Raw genomic sequence first — 13,997 nt, forward strand, 5'->3', positions numbered from 1 at the left:
AAGTATCCAAACACCTTTTTACTAAGCAAGAGATAAGAACAGAACCAAAACACATCTAACACAAACCCCAAAAGGAGAAGAGTCAGAAACAATTTTTAAAAAAGAGGGGGAGGGCTTCCCTGGTGGCGCAGTGGTTGAGAGTCTGCCTGCCGATGCAGCGGACACGGGTTCGTGCCCCGGTCCGGGAAGATCCCACATGCCGCGGAGCGACTGCGCCCGTGAGCCAGGGCCGCTCAGCCTGCGCGTCCAGAGCCGCAATGGCAGAGGCCACAACAGTGAGAGGCCCGCATACCGCCAAAAAAAAAAAAGGGGGGGGGGGGGGGGGAGGGTGGCAGGAGGAGGAGAGAGGGAATGACCCTTTCTAAGGGTTATCCTCGGGCTAAAACAGCCCTAAGCAGAAGTACCAAAAAAAAAAAAAAAAGGACCACACTAAAGGAGAGACTGGTGAACATGCAATCCTAAAGACTCTCAAGCTGGGGGTGGGAGAGTAGAGGAAAGTGAGACATACGCATCATAGTGGGTTAAGCTACCTATAAAAAAGAATTAGGTTTGATGTGGACTTCTCATTTGCAACTACGAATAGTAATCAATTTAGAAGTAGCTTCAAAAAAATTAAATAAAATTTTAAAAGATTCAAGGAAAAATGATTTTAATCTAGCCAAAAGATCATTCTCCATGTACAGAAACAAAATGAAGACATGTTTGGGCATAGCAAAGCCTCAGATTACCACCCATTAAAAAATAATAGTTATGAATCTTTATGTAAACATAAAAGTAGAACACATAAAGGAAAAAATGCTTTTAAAAAATAAGAAGTGAAATCAACTATCATACTGGAAAACTTTCTCACCTGTCAGAAAACAGATCAAGTAAACATTAAGAATAAAAGGATTTCTATTACACAGTAATGTATGACAGAATTAAAGAACTTGATCTAAACAGTTCTTTGTATCGAAGAGAAAAATACATTATTTTCAAACACCTCAAAAATATCTGCTGTATATTAAAGTATTCTGAGATAACGAGAAAAAAATCTTAATTCCAAAAGGCCAATAAAATGAGAATAACTAAAAGCCAAATAATAATTTTTAAAATACCAATTTACAACATTTAGAAATTTGAAGGCACACTTCTAAATACTCCTGGACTTACAAAAAAAAAAAAGGAAAATCAAAACTGAAATCACCTTTAGGCCTGAATCAAAATGAAATCACTCTATAACTCTACATTAAAATCTATGTAATATGAACAAAGCAGCAAAGTTCAGAAAATTTACATGTCAATCCGTTCTACATTATCAAAGTAGGAACCAGAAGTTTCTCTATTAGTGAAATTTTGATACGGTTCCCAAACAAGATTGTAAGAGCAATAAAGGGGTCACCCAATGACAAATACATGTCCAAACCTATCTATCTAGACTTGACACCAGAAATCGGTTTTTCCCTCAAAATACGCATATCAACTGCAATCCTCTTTAAATTCTACTTCCACCATCTGAATCCAAACCCTCACCACCTCAAATCTACAGCACAACAAGCAGCGCTAACGATACACGGCTTTATATAATCAAAGGCTGGCTAACGTGCCCCCGCATCAGCACACAAAAGGACGACCTGAAAGCCTAACTGTACAGCATGCCCATGTGCAAGGACCCAAGGGGAAGTCCTGAAGAGTGTGTCATCCCCTGGGCTAATCACGACATGGTGCTGACAAAAGTCCAGCTCAACAGCGAGCAGGAAGCCCACCGGTAGTTCTGCTCTAAGGAGACCTTACTTAGTGAACGCGAAAATCAACTGATACATACACTAAACAGTAATTCCCTATCTCTGCACTAAAAATAAGTTTGACGTTTAAATACTAAAATGAGTGCTACGTTTTAAAACCTGTTCTTCCCAAGAATCAAGAACACCCCTAAATTATGAGAGTCAGCATCAGGGACTCACCCAACTCCTTGTCAAGGTAATAATAAATAAATCTAGCCCAAATCAAACTGACAAGGAAATCTGGAGGGCCCAAGTGCCTTGGGTCGACTTTTGCAAAATAATCAACACTGACATGTAAGTTACATTACAAAGGAACTACCATAATTACACAAAAATACAAAACTGAGGTTGGTCTACAGCTTTAGACAGTACAGCCTTGTGACTTAACCCTTAAGAATATTCTTTATAACTTAAATGTCCCATGATAAACGAGACTCATCTCTACGCATAGAGTATTAAATACGAATACTTTAAAACCCTGATAAGGAACCAACAGGCAGCAGGACACATCGTCACAGAAAAGGCTGTGGGACAGTAGACAACACCACTTCTAACAGCCTATCTTACTGTGTTCCAACTCCCATGTTTTCCCCAGGGCTTCAATGAATGTTTTCATAAACCACCAGCACATACTTTCATGAAGTTGGAAGAGTCTGGAAACTTATTCTTCACAAATGCATTATTAAATGCAGAAATATTTACCATGATCTTCTCATCTGAGCCAAAATATTCCAAAATAACATCTTTTACTCGTATTGCTTTTTAGCTACCACAAAGGACTAGCTCTATGGGTATAGTACAGGTCAAAGCCCTTCAGAAGATGCCAACACGATGCCATGCTCTTCGGGCACACCGTCATACAATTCAGAAGTAATCAGAGATTAAACCAAAAGACTAGCACTATCTAAATACATCAAACACGCTCATCCTAAGTTTCCTTCAAAATGCAATTACAGTTGACCCTTGACCAACACAGGTTTGAATCGCATTGGTCCACCTACAGGCAGATTTCTTCCCCGATATACACATTTCACAGCACTACACGAGCTGAAGTTAGTTGAATCTGAAGCGCAGAACGGCGGGTAAGGACGCTCGACTATAAAGTCATACATAGAACGGCTACGGGGGAGGGGGCTGGCTGGCACCCTAACCCCACATCATTCGACGGCCCGCTCTACTCCTCAGGACCAACTGCAGGAAGACGGTCTGCTAGCACCTGAGGTCGGCCTGAGCACGCCAACTCGGGTCAAGGCTCCGTGTTCCAGAGAAACAAAAACCAAATGAAGTTTAGCACCGGGCTGTCTCAGGAAAGCCTGACTGCACGGGGGTGTGTGTGCCAGGAACACTTGATCTAAGTAAGAGCGGCAGCTTCAGATACAACCCAAACATATCCTGCTGGCCCGGCCAGCTGCTAATACTGGTTAAAAACTCCTCCACTGCCCAGCATTAGTTCTACTCCGGAGCAATGGCCATCACATTAGATGCCACAGGACGCTAACTGAGCTATTTAATGCGTAACTGTATACAAATTATACTATTATCTGTGCATCAGAAAAGAAGGTGACAGAGAACAAAGTTCTCTGAAACTCAAGAAAGCACACAGTATGATCTGGCAAACAACCACTCTGACTTCTAGACTCCTAACGAGAAAATTCACATTCCTTCATGTCCATCTCAGCGTTCCTCCTCTTGTGCGTACTCTCCCTAGGTCTACAGTCTGCATGTATCTAAATTAAACCAGTGTTTATTTAAAAATTCAGTTTTCTAGTCTCCCCTCCCCACCTGCCCCCCAATGCTCTGATTGATGATAATTCAGATGGAGTCAGGAACTTGTAGCTCTAAAAGCTTCCTAGGTGATTTGAATAGACAGCCAAATTCGGGGTAATTACCCTAAATGTGTGTTTTGGTCTACCCTTCCAACAATCCTAAACATCTCTCAACTGCAGAGCTCTGGATGAGCAGGTAACAAGCTAGCATGGCCCTGTAGCCCCTTCACGTACGTAACTCTCACCCATCAGACCCCTCACCTGGCAAGTGAAATACCCAGGATGGTCCTTCCTAAGGAAGAAGGAAGAAAGAAGCAGTAGCTTGAGACTGGGGCTGCTGGTCTGACACCAACTCCTCCTCAGTCACAGGAATAAGAACAAACATCATAATGTACTATGTCACAGTCTGAGCACTTGGCTAGATGCTTCACAAGTGTTCCAAGGTTTGTCATTTTCATTCAACCCCACTGCAATCCTAGGGAGTGGACACAAAAACACAGAGCAAGTGACATGCCTGAAGTCACCCAGCTACACGTTATCAGCAACTGGACTAAAACACAAATCTAACTGAAAGATGGCTCCACCCATTGGTTAAGGGTAAGAGAGAAGTATTCACATTCTCTAAGCACTAACTAAAAGTATGTGTGGTCAGTCCTCTCAGACTGATACTGCTGACACCAAATGTCTACTGAATCCACCGTGAAAATATACTGAAGACGAGCCAAATAACCCCATAATATGAAACCATTTTTAATAAGAACTGCAAAGGCTATGTCTAGGATCCTTCTCATATGTTATGGCACAAGAATGAGTCCTATGAAAACTACCAACAGGATCTGAGGCGATTTCATTTTCCCCCTTCTCTGTATTTTCTAGTTTTTCTATAATAAATTCATACTAACAAACAAAAATTGTAGTACAAGCAGCATTATACAGTTCAAGGGCCCATTAACTCCAATGCTGTCTGGCATAAAGATGCTGTTTCAGAAATCAAGCGGATAAAAAATTTCTTTAGAAAAATAGGAAAACGTGTTAAGCTAAATAGGTCAACAGGGTGATCATATTCTCCAGAACTGTGCTGTCCAATTCAGTAGCCACTAACCACATGTGGCAAGTAGGCACAGGAAATGTGGCCAGTCCCAACTGAAATATGCTATAAGCATAAAATACCAGAGTTCAAAGACTTTGCACAAAAAAAGGATTATAAAAAAAAATCTTAATAGTTTTTAAAACATCCAGTGCATGCCAAAGTGAGAATATTTTGGATACGCCAGGTTATACAAAATACACTAAAGCTCACTTCTACTTCAACGGCGCCACTAGAAAACTTGCCTTTGTGGCTCACTTTGCTTCTGCTGGGCGGTGCTGCTCTAACACCTTGTCACTCACGTGCAGCCAACAACATGGCAACATCTGGGATCTTGTTAAAAAGGCAGACCCTTGGGCCCTACCCCAGAACTGCTGAGCTAGAAAATGCATTTTAGCAAGATCCCCAGATGTTCAGCACACACACGCACGTCTGGGAAACACTATTCCAGAAAACCAGTTTCATTTCCCTTTCAATCCTGACAATCCCAATAGTCTTTCATCTACCCATTTACTAAAACCTGCCAAGGTGTTAGGCACTGTTCTAGGCAACAGGGATACAAGGGGATAAAATCAACAAATTTACTCCCTGTTCTGGTGGAGTATATTCCAGAGGACAAGCAAAACTGTCAGTCCTGCTGTAACACGTGGCGAAAAATGCAAATTTGTTTGAGCACTATTGATTTACCAGGAAACTACCTGAGCATGACACAGATTTCCCCACTTACCTACAAGCAATTTCACCCGGGAGAAACACGAGCTGCACCCAGCTGGACCAAGCTACACAGGGATTCATGGCACAGAGACATACGCCTCTAATACCTGCCAGCTACCCCAGCTCAGCGTCCGAGTTACGGGTCACATCCATCCACAGTCGGTGACAATTTTCAAAGGGTTATTTCAGATAACCCTCCTTCCATCACCTGAGAGTAACTCACAAACTGCAGCCCTTCCACAAGCTACTAACTTCAGGCCTTCGTCAAGGTAAAATGCCGCATCTACTGCGTCGTTAGTGTACTCCTTGACCATTTAACAAAGTTGTGCAAGATCTTCGCAAGGTCGCCCCTCTTCCTAACATGCCGCCAACAGTGTTCTTGGAGTCCTGTGCCCCACCCACGTCCCCCCCCCATAAACCGTGGGGTGCACTGTGCACGGCAACTTCCAGGAACACGTGCTGCAACACGATGACAAGAAGGCGGTAACATCAGGTCACCTAAGTACAAAGAAGGAACAAAGCAGTGGGAAGGACAGGCGATGACAGGACGGCTGCCTGAGTGACTGCAACGGCAGGTAAGGCCTCTGGGAGAGGGTGGCACTTCGGCGGACACTCTACTGGAGAGACGGCACCAGGGGGACATACAGAAAGATGAACATCCCAGAAACGAGGCGCATAATGTGCAGAACTCTTGAGACAAGAACAAACCTGCTGCAGGGCCAGTGCGGACGGAGCGGCACCAACAAGGGGAATAGGCCACAGAAGTACCCAGAGAGCAGGTTACACAGGGCTCATTACAGGCCTCGGTAAGTGACACAGTCAAGGGAGGGTCTCGAGCATGACAGCGATGTAAGCTGTCATTTTAACTGGACTACTCTGGCTATGTGCTGTGTGAAGCATAAAAGATGTGGGACACCATTCAAGAGGCTCCTGCAGAGTCCAGGCAAGAGGAGGAGGGAACAACAGGTTTACTTTAAGTACAGACGGTCCCAGACTTACCACAGTTCGACTTAGGATTTGTTGACCTTACAATGATGTGGAAGCCAACAGGCAGGCGATGGGAACCATACCTGTAATTTTGAATTCTGCTCTTCTCCCAGGCGAGCGATATGTGGTAGGATACGCCCTCAGGATCGGAGCTCCCAGTCAACCACGTGACCAGAAGGCGAACCACCCCTACACTTACAGCCATTCTGCTTTTCACCCTCAGTACAGCAGTCAGTAAGTTACACGCGACGTTCAACACTTGACTGTAAAGCAGGCTTTGTTAGATGATTTTACCCAAAATAATTGTGCTCGTGTAAGTGTTCTGAGCACATTTAAGGTAGGTTACATGTATTAAATGCATTTCCAACTTATGATATTTTCAACTTTTGATGGGTTTATCGAGAAGTAACCCCACTGTAAGTCCAGGAAGATGTGTACTAAGTGGTTACAGCTGGAATACAACTTTAAGGTAGAGATAAGGTTTTATGTGTAGCAAAAAGACTTGCTTTCTACTTTCAACAATAGTAGGCTAAATAATTAGATTACATGTTCATCAGTAAAACAGGAATAATCCTGATCAGCCTAATTCAATGGGTTATGGGACCAGGTGAAAAACAATGTAAAAGGGCTTTCGAGATTACGAAGCATCATATAAATCATAAAAAGGAGCGTCTTCATAAGATGTATTTTCAAGCCCTAAATAACTGGTTTTGAAATGACTGCCGAACAGTATCTCCAGCTCTGAGCACAGGGTCGCAGAAGCAGAGTCCAGGTACAGATGTGGTCCCAGGTACAGAATCTCTACCAAGATACCCCAGCTCACTGCTAGCTCCACTCTTTCCAGCATCAACAAAATGGTTCCCTACATAAATCAAAACCATTCTGCACAACAGAGTAAGACAAACAGAGCCTCACCAGGAAGACAACCTAGAATATATAAATTTTCTGTGAATTATGGACCAGAAATCCTAAGTATGCTACACCAAGAACTTTAAATACATCTTGCACAACTATAACAGTTCAACTGAGACTGCCTTAAAAGATCAAAGTAAACCATTCCAAAATATTTTTGATTGTGAAATTGAAATCCATTGTATCATAAATACATAATAACCACCTTTTTAAGAATAACAAATAGGTTAAAATGTGATGACTACAAGACAAATGACATGGTATGTGTTCAAACACACGCACAAATGTTTAGAGCATGTATTTCCTAAAATTAAGGAATACTGAAGAGTTGAAATATTAAAACTGTTTATCCACCAACCTTACTCTGTTCCTCTTGAAATGGAATACCTATTTCCTATGGAAACCCAATGCAAACCTATCTGCCTAGTTTATTACCTTACTATATATACACTGGACCAATAAAAATAGGTAATACTTATCTATTTTCACTAGACAGAAAAACACTTAATTCAAGTATCAGTAAATTTTAGATTCTGTATGAAATTTCCAAGTTGCTTTGAAAACAAGCCTCTGTATACGAGGGCTTAACTTGAGAAAAATGGCTTCTTCCTAGTAAAATTGGCAAGCTTTCCCATTAAAACTTATTTTTAAAAGTACACTAACATGATTATCTGGTCTAAAACTACACACACACACCACACAACCACAACCCCCCCCCCACACACACACACATGCACACCTACTATAATTTGTTAAGATGTATCCGGAGCATTAAGGTACAAGTCATCTTTATACTAATTTGTAATACAGTAAACACCCACCAAATAAAGTTCAAATATGCCTGAATGTTTCATCTCCAACAGTGTACACAAGTTACCAGAGTAGAGAGGACTAATTTCTAGACTAATCTGTCACTATGAGTTCCTTTCATAAAAGTAAATCTTCCCTCATCTATAAACTGTAATACAGGGATATTATCTGTACTATCTACCTTCCAAGGTCAATGAGGATCAAATGAGACTGTTCATTTTTATAGTACTTTCTAACATTACAAATGTACAGCATATTTCGTTTTATTCCAAATGTAAAGTTATATGAATAACCGTAAGACCATACTGTGCAATTATCAGTCTATTATTTAATGTGAAAATACTAAAGCATTACTAAATCATACTTTAAAAACTGTAAAAACACCAATTATCCCCAAATACTCCCTACTGAACAATTCCTTCAAATGTTACAGTAACTGTCATTTGACAACTGTATTAAATACATTTCCAAATTTCTCCAGATATAGCTAAATGACAAAAAAATAAAAGCTTTCATTATGCAGCTAAAAACTTTAACATCTTTAGAAATGTAACCACTACGGGCAATTTTTCCTTTGTACTCAAAGGTATATGAATGCTAACTCAAAACCTATGCAAAATCACTGTTAAGTCCCACCAATCAGGGAGCCGATAAAGAATATTTTTCAATTAACCAATGCAGCTATCTCCCCCAAAAAGATGTTTCTAACAAGTATGTTTCTGACAGTTAATTCTTAGAAGGATGATGAGAAAAATGGGACAACCCCCGAGAGGCTGAAGTTCTGTGGAACAGCTTTACAGAATCCTTGTAAAGACATCCTTCGTTCCTCAACTCATTTGTACTATCAACATTCTTAAAGTTACTTGGTAAAATTATCCTCAGGACTAGTTTCGTTAAAGAAAAACATACTTTAATGAAATGGAAAGAGTTTTAAAATTCCACAGAAGTACAAGTTCAACCAGTACTGTACTGTCATACTTCTAAAGTGGGGGGATGTAACCTGCACCTTTAAAAACATGTCTAAGCTATAAAAACAAATCCAGTGTACCTTAAGATTCTTGTTTTTGGTTATTTTTAAACAAAAGATATTTTGCAGATAGATCAGGGAATATATAAAAATAACTTATTCCACCAAGTTAAACAACCTTCTAGGTAAGTTGTAATGTCACAAAATTTCCCTTAACTACAACAGATAATCTACATTCCCTTTCATAAATCCTACGGGATAAAAACCTCCAATTCTTTTAACTGCACATACAAAGCTGGAATAAATCCTTTTTAGCTGCAGATTTCTGAGAGTGACGATCCTCCTCAATCCCTGCTTTCTGACTTATGATATACCTTAAAGTCATTTTATATATTACTCTGAATTGGCACTTTTCAAGGAAATCCAAGGTGCCATGGAAGAAATTTAGTGAATTACTGAAAAAAAATATGCTGTGATGTGGACAGATGCCAGTAAAGCCCCATTTGGCAGGGGGTACACACATCCTTAAATTAGGTACTTATTAAAATTATTAGATTTTTTTTTTAAATCCTAAAATAAATATCAATTTGAAATTAGTTCAATAAATATAGTAACCTGTTTTTACATTAAGTTGTTACTTACAAATGCTGAGTGCACAGATAATCCAACTCACTTGCATTTCACTTTGGATAACGGTTTTGACTGTTATGTGGACATTTATCTAAAATATGTATATATATTTTTTTTTTCTTTTTTTTTTTTTGCAGTACGCGGGCCTCACTGTTGTGGCCTCTCCCGCTGCGGAGCACAGGCTCCGGACACGCAGGCTCAGCGGCCATGGCTCACGGCCCAGCCGCTCCGCGGCACGTGAGATCCTCCTGGACCGGGGCACGAACCCATGTCCCCTGCATCGGCAGGCGGACTCTCAACCACTGCTCCACCAGGGAAGCCCTGAATTCATATTTAAAGATTAAAAATCTCAGGGAATAAAAATGCCTGTAATAAAATTACATATTCCCTTTAAAATCTGTTTCAAACTCATTAGCAAGAAAAAAACAAAAAAACACCTGGAGTCAAAGTATAATGACTAAATAATCAGTATTAACTGAGGGAAGAACCACTTCACATCTTTAAAACACAGAATTAACATCAAAGATGCACTCTGAGCTCAAGAATGTAGATTTGATTTTATGGTATTCATTATTACTCCTATCTAGTGTAAAGTAATATGGTAGCCAGGTATATGAGAGACGATACAGTCAGGGATGAAGTTAGTATTAGTTAAAAGGCTCCAGAGAAAGAAAAGCAAACAGCTAAAAAAGCAAATCAGAAAGTGGGGTTTTAACTGAGCAAGTGACTAGATCAGAAAAATAAGTTTCTTTACAAATGGAGCTAAAGAACCATCAGCAAGCAGATGCAAATAAAAAGGAAACTAAAAGCAAACAAGAAATATCTGGACTACACATAGGAAGGAAAACTAAAATCAAAATGAAGAAAGAAAAAGTACAGAAAAAGCAAGCAGCTCGACCACCACCACCAGCTCTCCAGAGTCAGCACCTTTAAGAACAGCTTCAAGCCCAGGATCACATCTTAGCATTACTTCCAGGAATACCACACAACTGGTGACACATAGCAGATGCCCAATGTTTGCTGAATGAATGAGCAACAAGATGTTCTTGGGATTATTTCACCTGTAAAAGAATTTACCAGGCAGGATTCACTGTAAATGTATGAAAGCATTTACAGAAGTTTCCTAGAGTACTTAAAATGCCCTCCTTCCTGGATTTGGGGATACATGATAGATTAACCAGATCAGAATCACTAAGAGAACCTGGGATACTTATCCACAAGGAGATGAGGTGCCACATCCTACTTAGTCACAGTCACCAAAATTTTAAAGATAAAGCAAAATACAGTGCAAACAGTACTGCCTTCTAAGAGCTAACATTTGAAATGAAATCCACTACAGAAGAGTGGTTGCTAATAGGATCATCTTGACTACACATACACTATGAAAACTTACCTACAAAATTAAAAACGTTAATAGTTTAAGTAATTCTGTCCAAGAACTTGTAACGCTAAATAACCAAACGCATCTGCTGTTACTTACAAACAAATATACAGATTATCTGTGTAAGTAGCACAAAACTATACTATATTTAATGGAGAACTATATTCCCCTCCCATTCAATAACCATCCAAAGATTCCATCTCAATGCAATCTTCTGATCATTATTAATTTCCTCAACCCAGTAATTATATACAGAGGAGACCGATGTTTCTCAATATCTCATCATACTGAGTATAGCTGACTTCTACCCTAGGAGGCAAAAAAGAGAACCAGAAGATGCAGGATTTTTTTTTTTTGAAGTAAAAGCAAAATATTGAGAAGCTAGTTGAAAATCAGACAGAAAGCCATGTGAGACTACCGAGTTTCCTTAGAAGTTTATAAAGGCACAATCAATAGGGTATATTTATTTCGAACACGTTATCTATTCAGCACTTTAAGATCTTATAGCAGGGAAAAATAGAGATTAATTGCCTCAGGGAAATTGGTTTATCCCTCAATGCATTCTTTAGACATGAAATCTGATTATTTTGGTAAATTTTGGCCACATTTAAGTCTGAAAACAGTTAAGAGTTTAACTTTTTTTCTTGGCCTTCCACCTACCACAAAGAACTTGAGGGCAAAGGAACAGCTGAAGTTACCCTTATACCACTGAGGCTTTTAACAAGGTGAATATGTGAATAAATATACAAGTTACATTAATAAGATCCTAGGGAACAGGAAAAATCTCATTTAAGTGTTCACAGCAAAAAGTTAAGAAAAATTTTCTGAATCACAAATGATTTTTTTAACCTGTGAACTGTCTCAAAATACCTAAATTTTAAAATTCGCACTTCACCATTAGCAGACACGTCTGAACTCCTTAAAAAAAAAAAAATTCAAGCAGAAACAAGGATCTCAAAATAAACCAAGCCAAATAAACTGAAATCTTTACTTGAAGAGGTGAAAGTTCCTTTCTTGGAAAAACGTCCTGCATTTCCCTCACCATTAATAAAGTACTGGTAGGCTACATTCATAAATGCATTCTCTATCAGCTACTGGAGTCCAGTTTTGGATCCTCAGGTCAGCATCTGTTATCTCTACATCACTTGTTTGGGAATCACATAAATAAAAATAAAATATTCTGATGACATAACCATACAGTAACGTCTGCAAGCTGGAAACATGACTGACACCTTTTGTTTTATACAGAATTATCATGAAAAACCAACATGTGAAAGTTTCAACCAAAAAGCTACTCACCACCATCCCTCTCTCTAACTCTGTGAATATGCACATTTTTGGCCTTACTGTGACCTGTGCTGTCACTATATTTGTTTTCAGGACTATCAGATCTCCGCAACATTTTATTTGGTGGTGAAGGATCTGCGGCGTCTCGCATTTTTTCATGTCTGTGATCACCGCTACTGGGGTGACTCTTCGATGAATACTTAAGTGCCTGTAAAACATCACCCCCCAAAAAATAAGAGAATTAAAACATTGAACTCAACTTTCTGGGTTAGTTCTACTGTAAAACTTGGCGTATTAACTTCATTCCGTTTTATGAATTTGTATCAAGAAAATTAATATTTCCTTTTCCAAGTCTGTCTTTAAGTTACTCAAACAAGACCTAAATGACTAAGAGTTACAGAGTAAGGCTCCTCATACAAATCAAAATACCACATTCAAAAAAAAAAAGATCCACTCCACTAATTACCTTGTAAATACAAGAAATCAGACACTTTGGTAAATTAACTCCTCAATAAATTTTTCTGGGAATTAGAAAGTTTAATCTAAAGGAGAGTACTACCGTCATCCCGTTTTTGCTCTGCAACTGCTACGCTAGACACAAGATATCAGCAAGCATGCACAGGTTTCTGCAATCCAACAACACAAAAGCGCCACTTTCTCCAATGCTTGGACTCACCCATGTAAAGCATTTGGGACCTGACTTCACTGCTCTTGCAGGTGCGGGAAATAATTTTAAGAGGCAGAAAGAAACGCTGGCTGATACTTCTGACCTATCACGGTGGAACTTAATGGAACTCCCTCGCAATAACGTATGTGAGACAACCACGACATGGCAGTCTTTCAAACCGCATCATCAATTATGCTTTGGAGGACCCGGCTCAACAGGGTTTGACCTCTGACTTATGCAAACTAATGAACACTGTTTTGCACATCAGGGGGCCTAGGGTTTTTAACTTGGGCTTTTAACAAATCATGCTGGCCAGTAACACTACCGTCAGCTTAGAAACCTGCTCTCCTACCCGGTAAGGGATCAGACGCAGAAAGTATTTCCTTCTAGTGTCATCTGAACACTGCCAACCATGTCTGAGACCCGCCCCACCGCCGGAACCAGGGGCCACTTCTACCAGGACTTTTTTTTTTTTTTTTTTTAATTACAGGTTTACGTGCAGCCGCCGTAGGCACACACTAGAAGCACCTTCCCTACTTAGAGCGGCTGCCCCAGCACCCAAAGACCTCAACTCCGGCAGGAACAAAAGCGCCATCTTCCACTAGCAATGCACTTAGCCGCCCCGAAAACAAACTGCGAAGGGAGAGCGCTCCACCGCGCGCCCAGGAGTCGCAAACCCGTCGGCAGCCTCGCCCCAGCCTCGCGTCTACTCTGGACACCTTTCCGGCAACTTCTCGTCGCCCCGCTACAAAGGAGCGTGGCTCCAGAGGCCCCCGCGCCTCGCCCCACCGAGTCCCTCCCGCCCAGAGGCCCGAGTCCGGCCCCGCCCGGCCGAGAAGGGCTCCGTTCGCCACGCGGAGCTGCGCTTCCTCCAGTCACCTGTCAAGATGAGCGCCCACACCTCGCCGGCGAGCGCCGCGGGGGCCGAGCGCAGGCTGCGGGCGCCGCGGAGCCGTGGCCCCGAAGGGCCTGCAGCGGCTCGCGAAGCCTGCGCTCGAGTAGCGGCTCCTCCCTCCCCGCCGGCCC

At 40.9% G+C, this 13,997-nt stretch overlaps 1 protein-coding gene across 5 annotated transcripts in view; it reads right to left on the reverse strand.

The window, feature by feature from the left end:
* Positions 1 to 13,924, reverse strand: part of WAC (WW domain containing adaptor with coiled-coil) — an 81,006-nt gene extending 67,082 nt beyond the window's left edge. The window contains exon 1 of one of the 5 annotated variants that reach the window (XM_024750035.1): positions 12,317 to 13,924. In XM_024750035.1, coding sequence (XP_024605803.1) covers positions 12,317 to 12,455 — 139 coding nt within the window. In that variant the 5' untranslated portion in view covers positions 12,456 to 13,924. The remainder of the gene's footprint in view (positions 1 to 12,316) is intronic. The other 4 variants (XM_024750037.1, XM_024750036.1, XM_024750038.1 and 1 more) reach the window with 4 other exon arrangements.
* Between the last annotated feature and the right edge of the window lie 73 nt (positions 13,925 to 13,997).

The sequence above is a fragment of the Neophocaena asiaeorientalis genome, unplaced genomic scaffold, assembly GCF_003031525.2.
Source record: "Neophocaena asiaeorientalis asiaeorientalis breed wild unplaced genomic scaffold, Neophocaena_asiaeorientalis_V1.1 scaffold4, whole genome shotgun sequence".
NCBI lineage: Eukaryota > Metazoa > Chordata > Mammalia > Artiodactyla > Phocoenidae > Neophocaena > Neophocaena asiaeorientalis.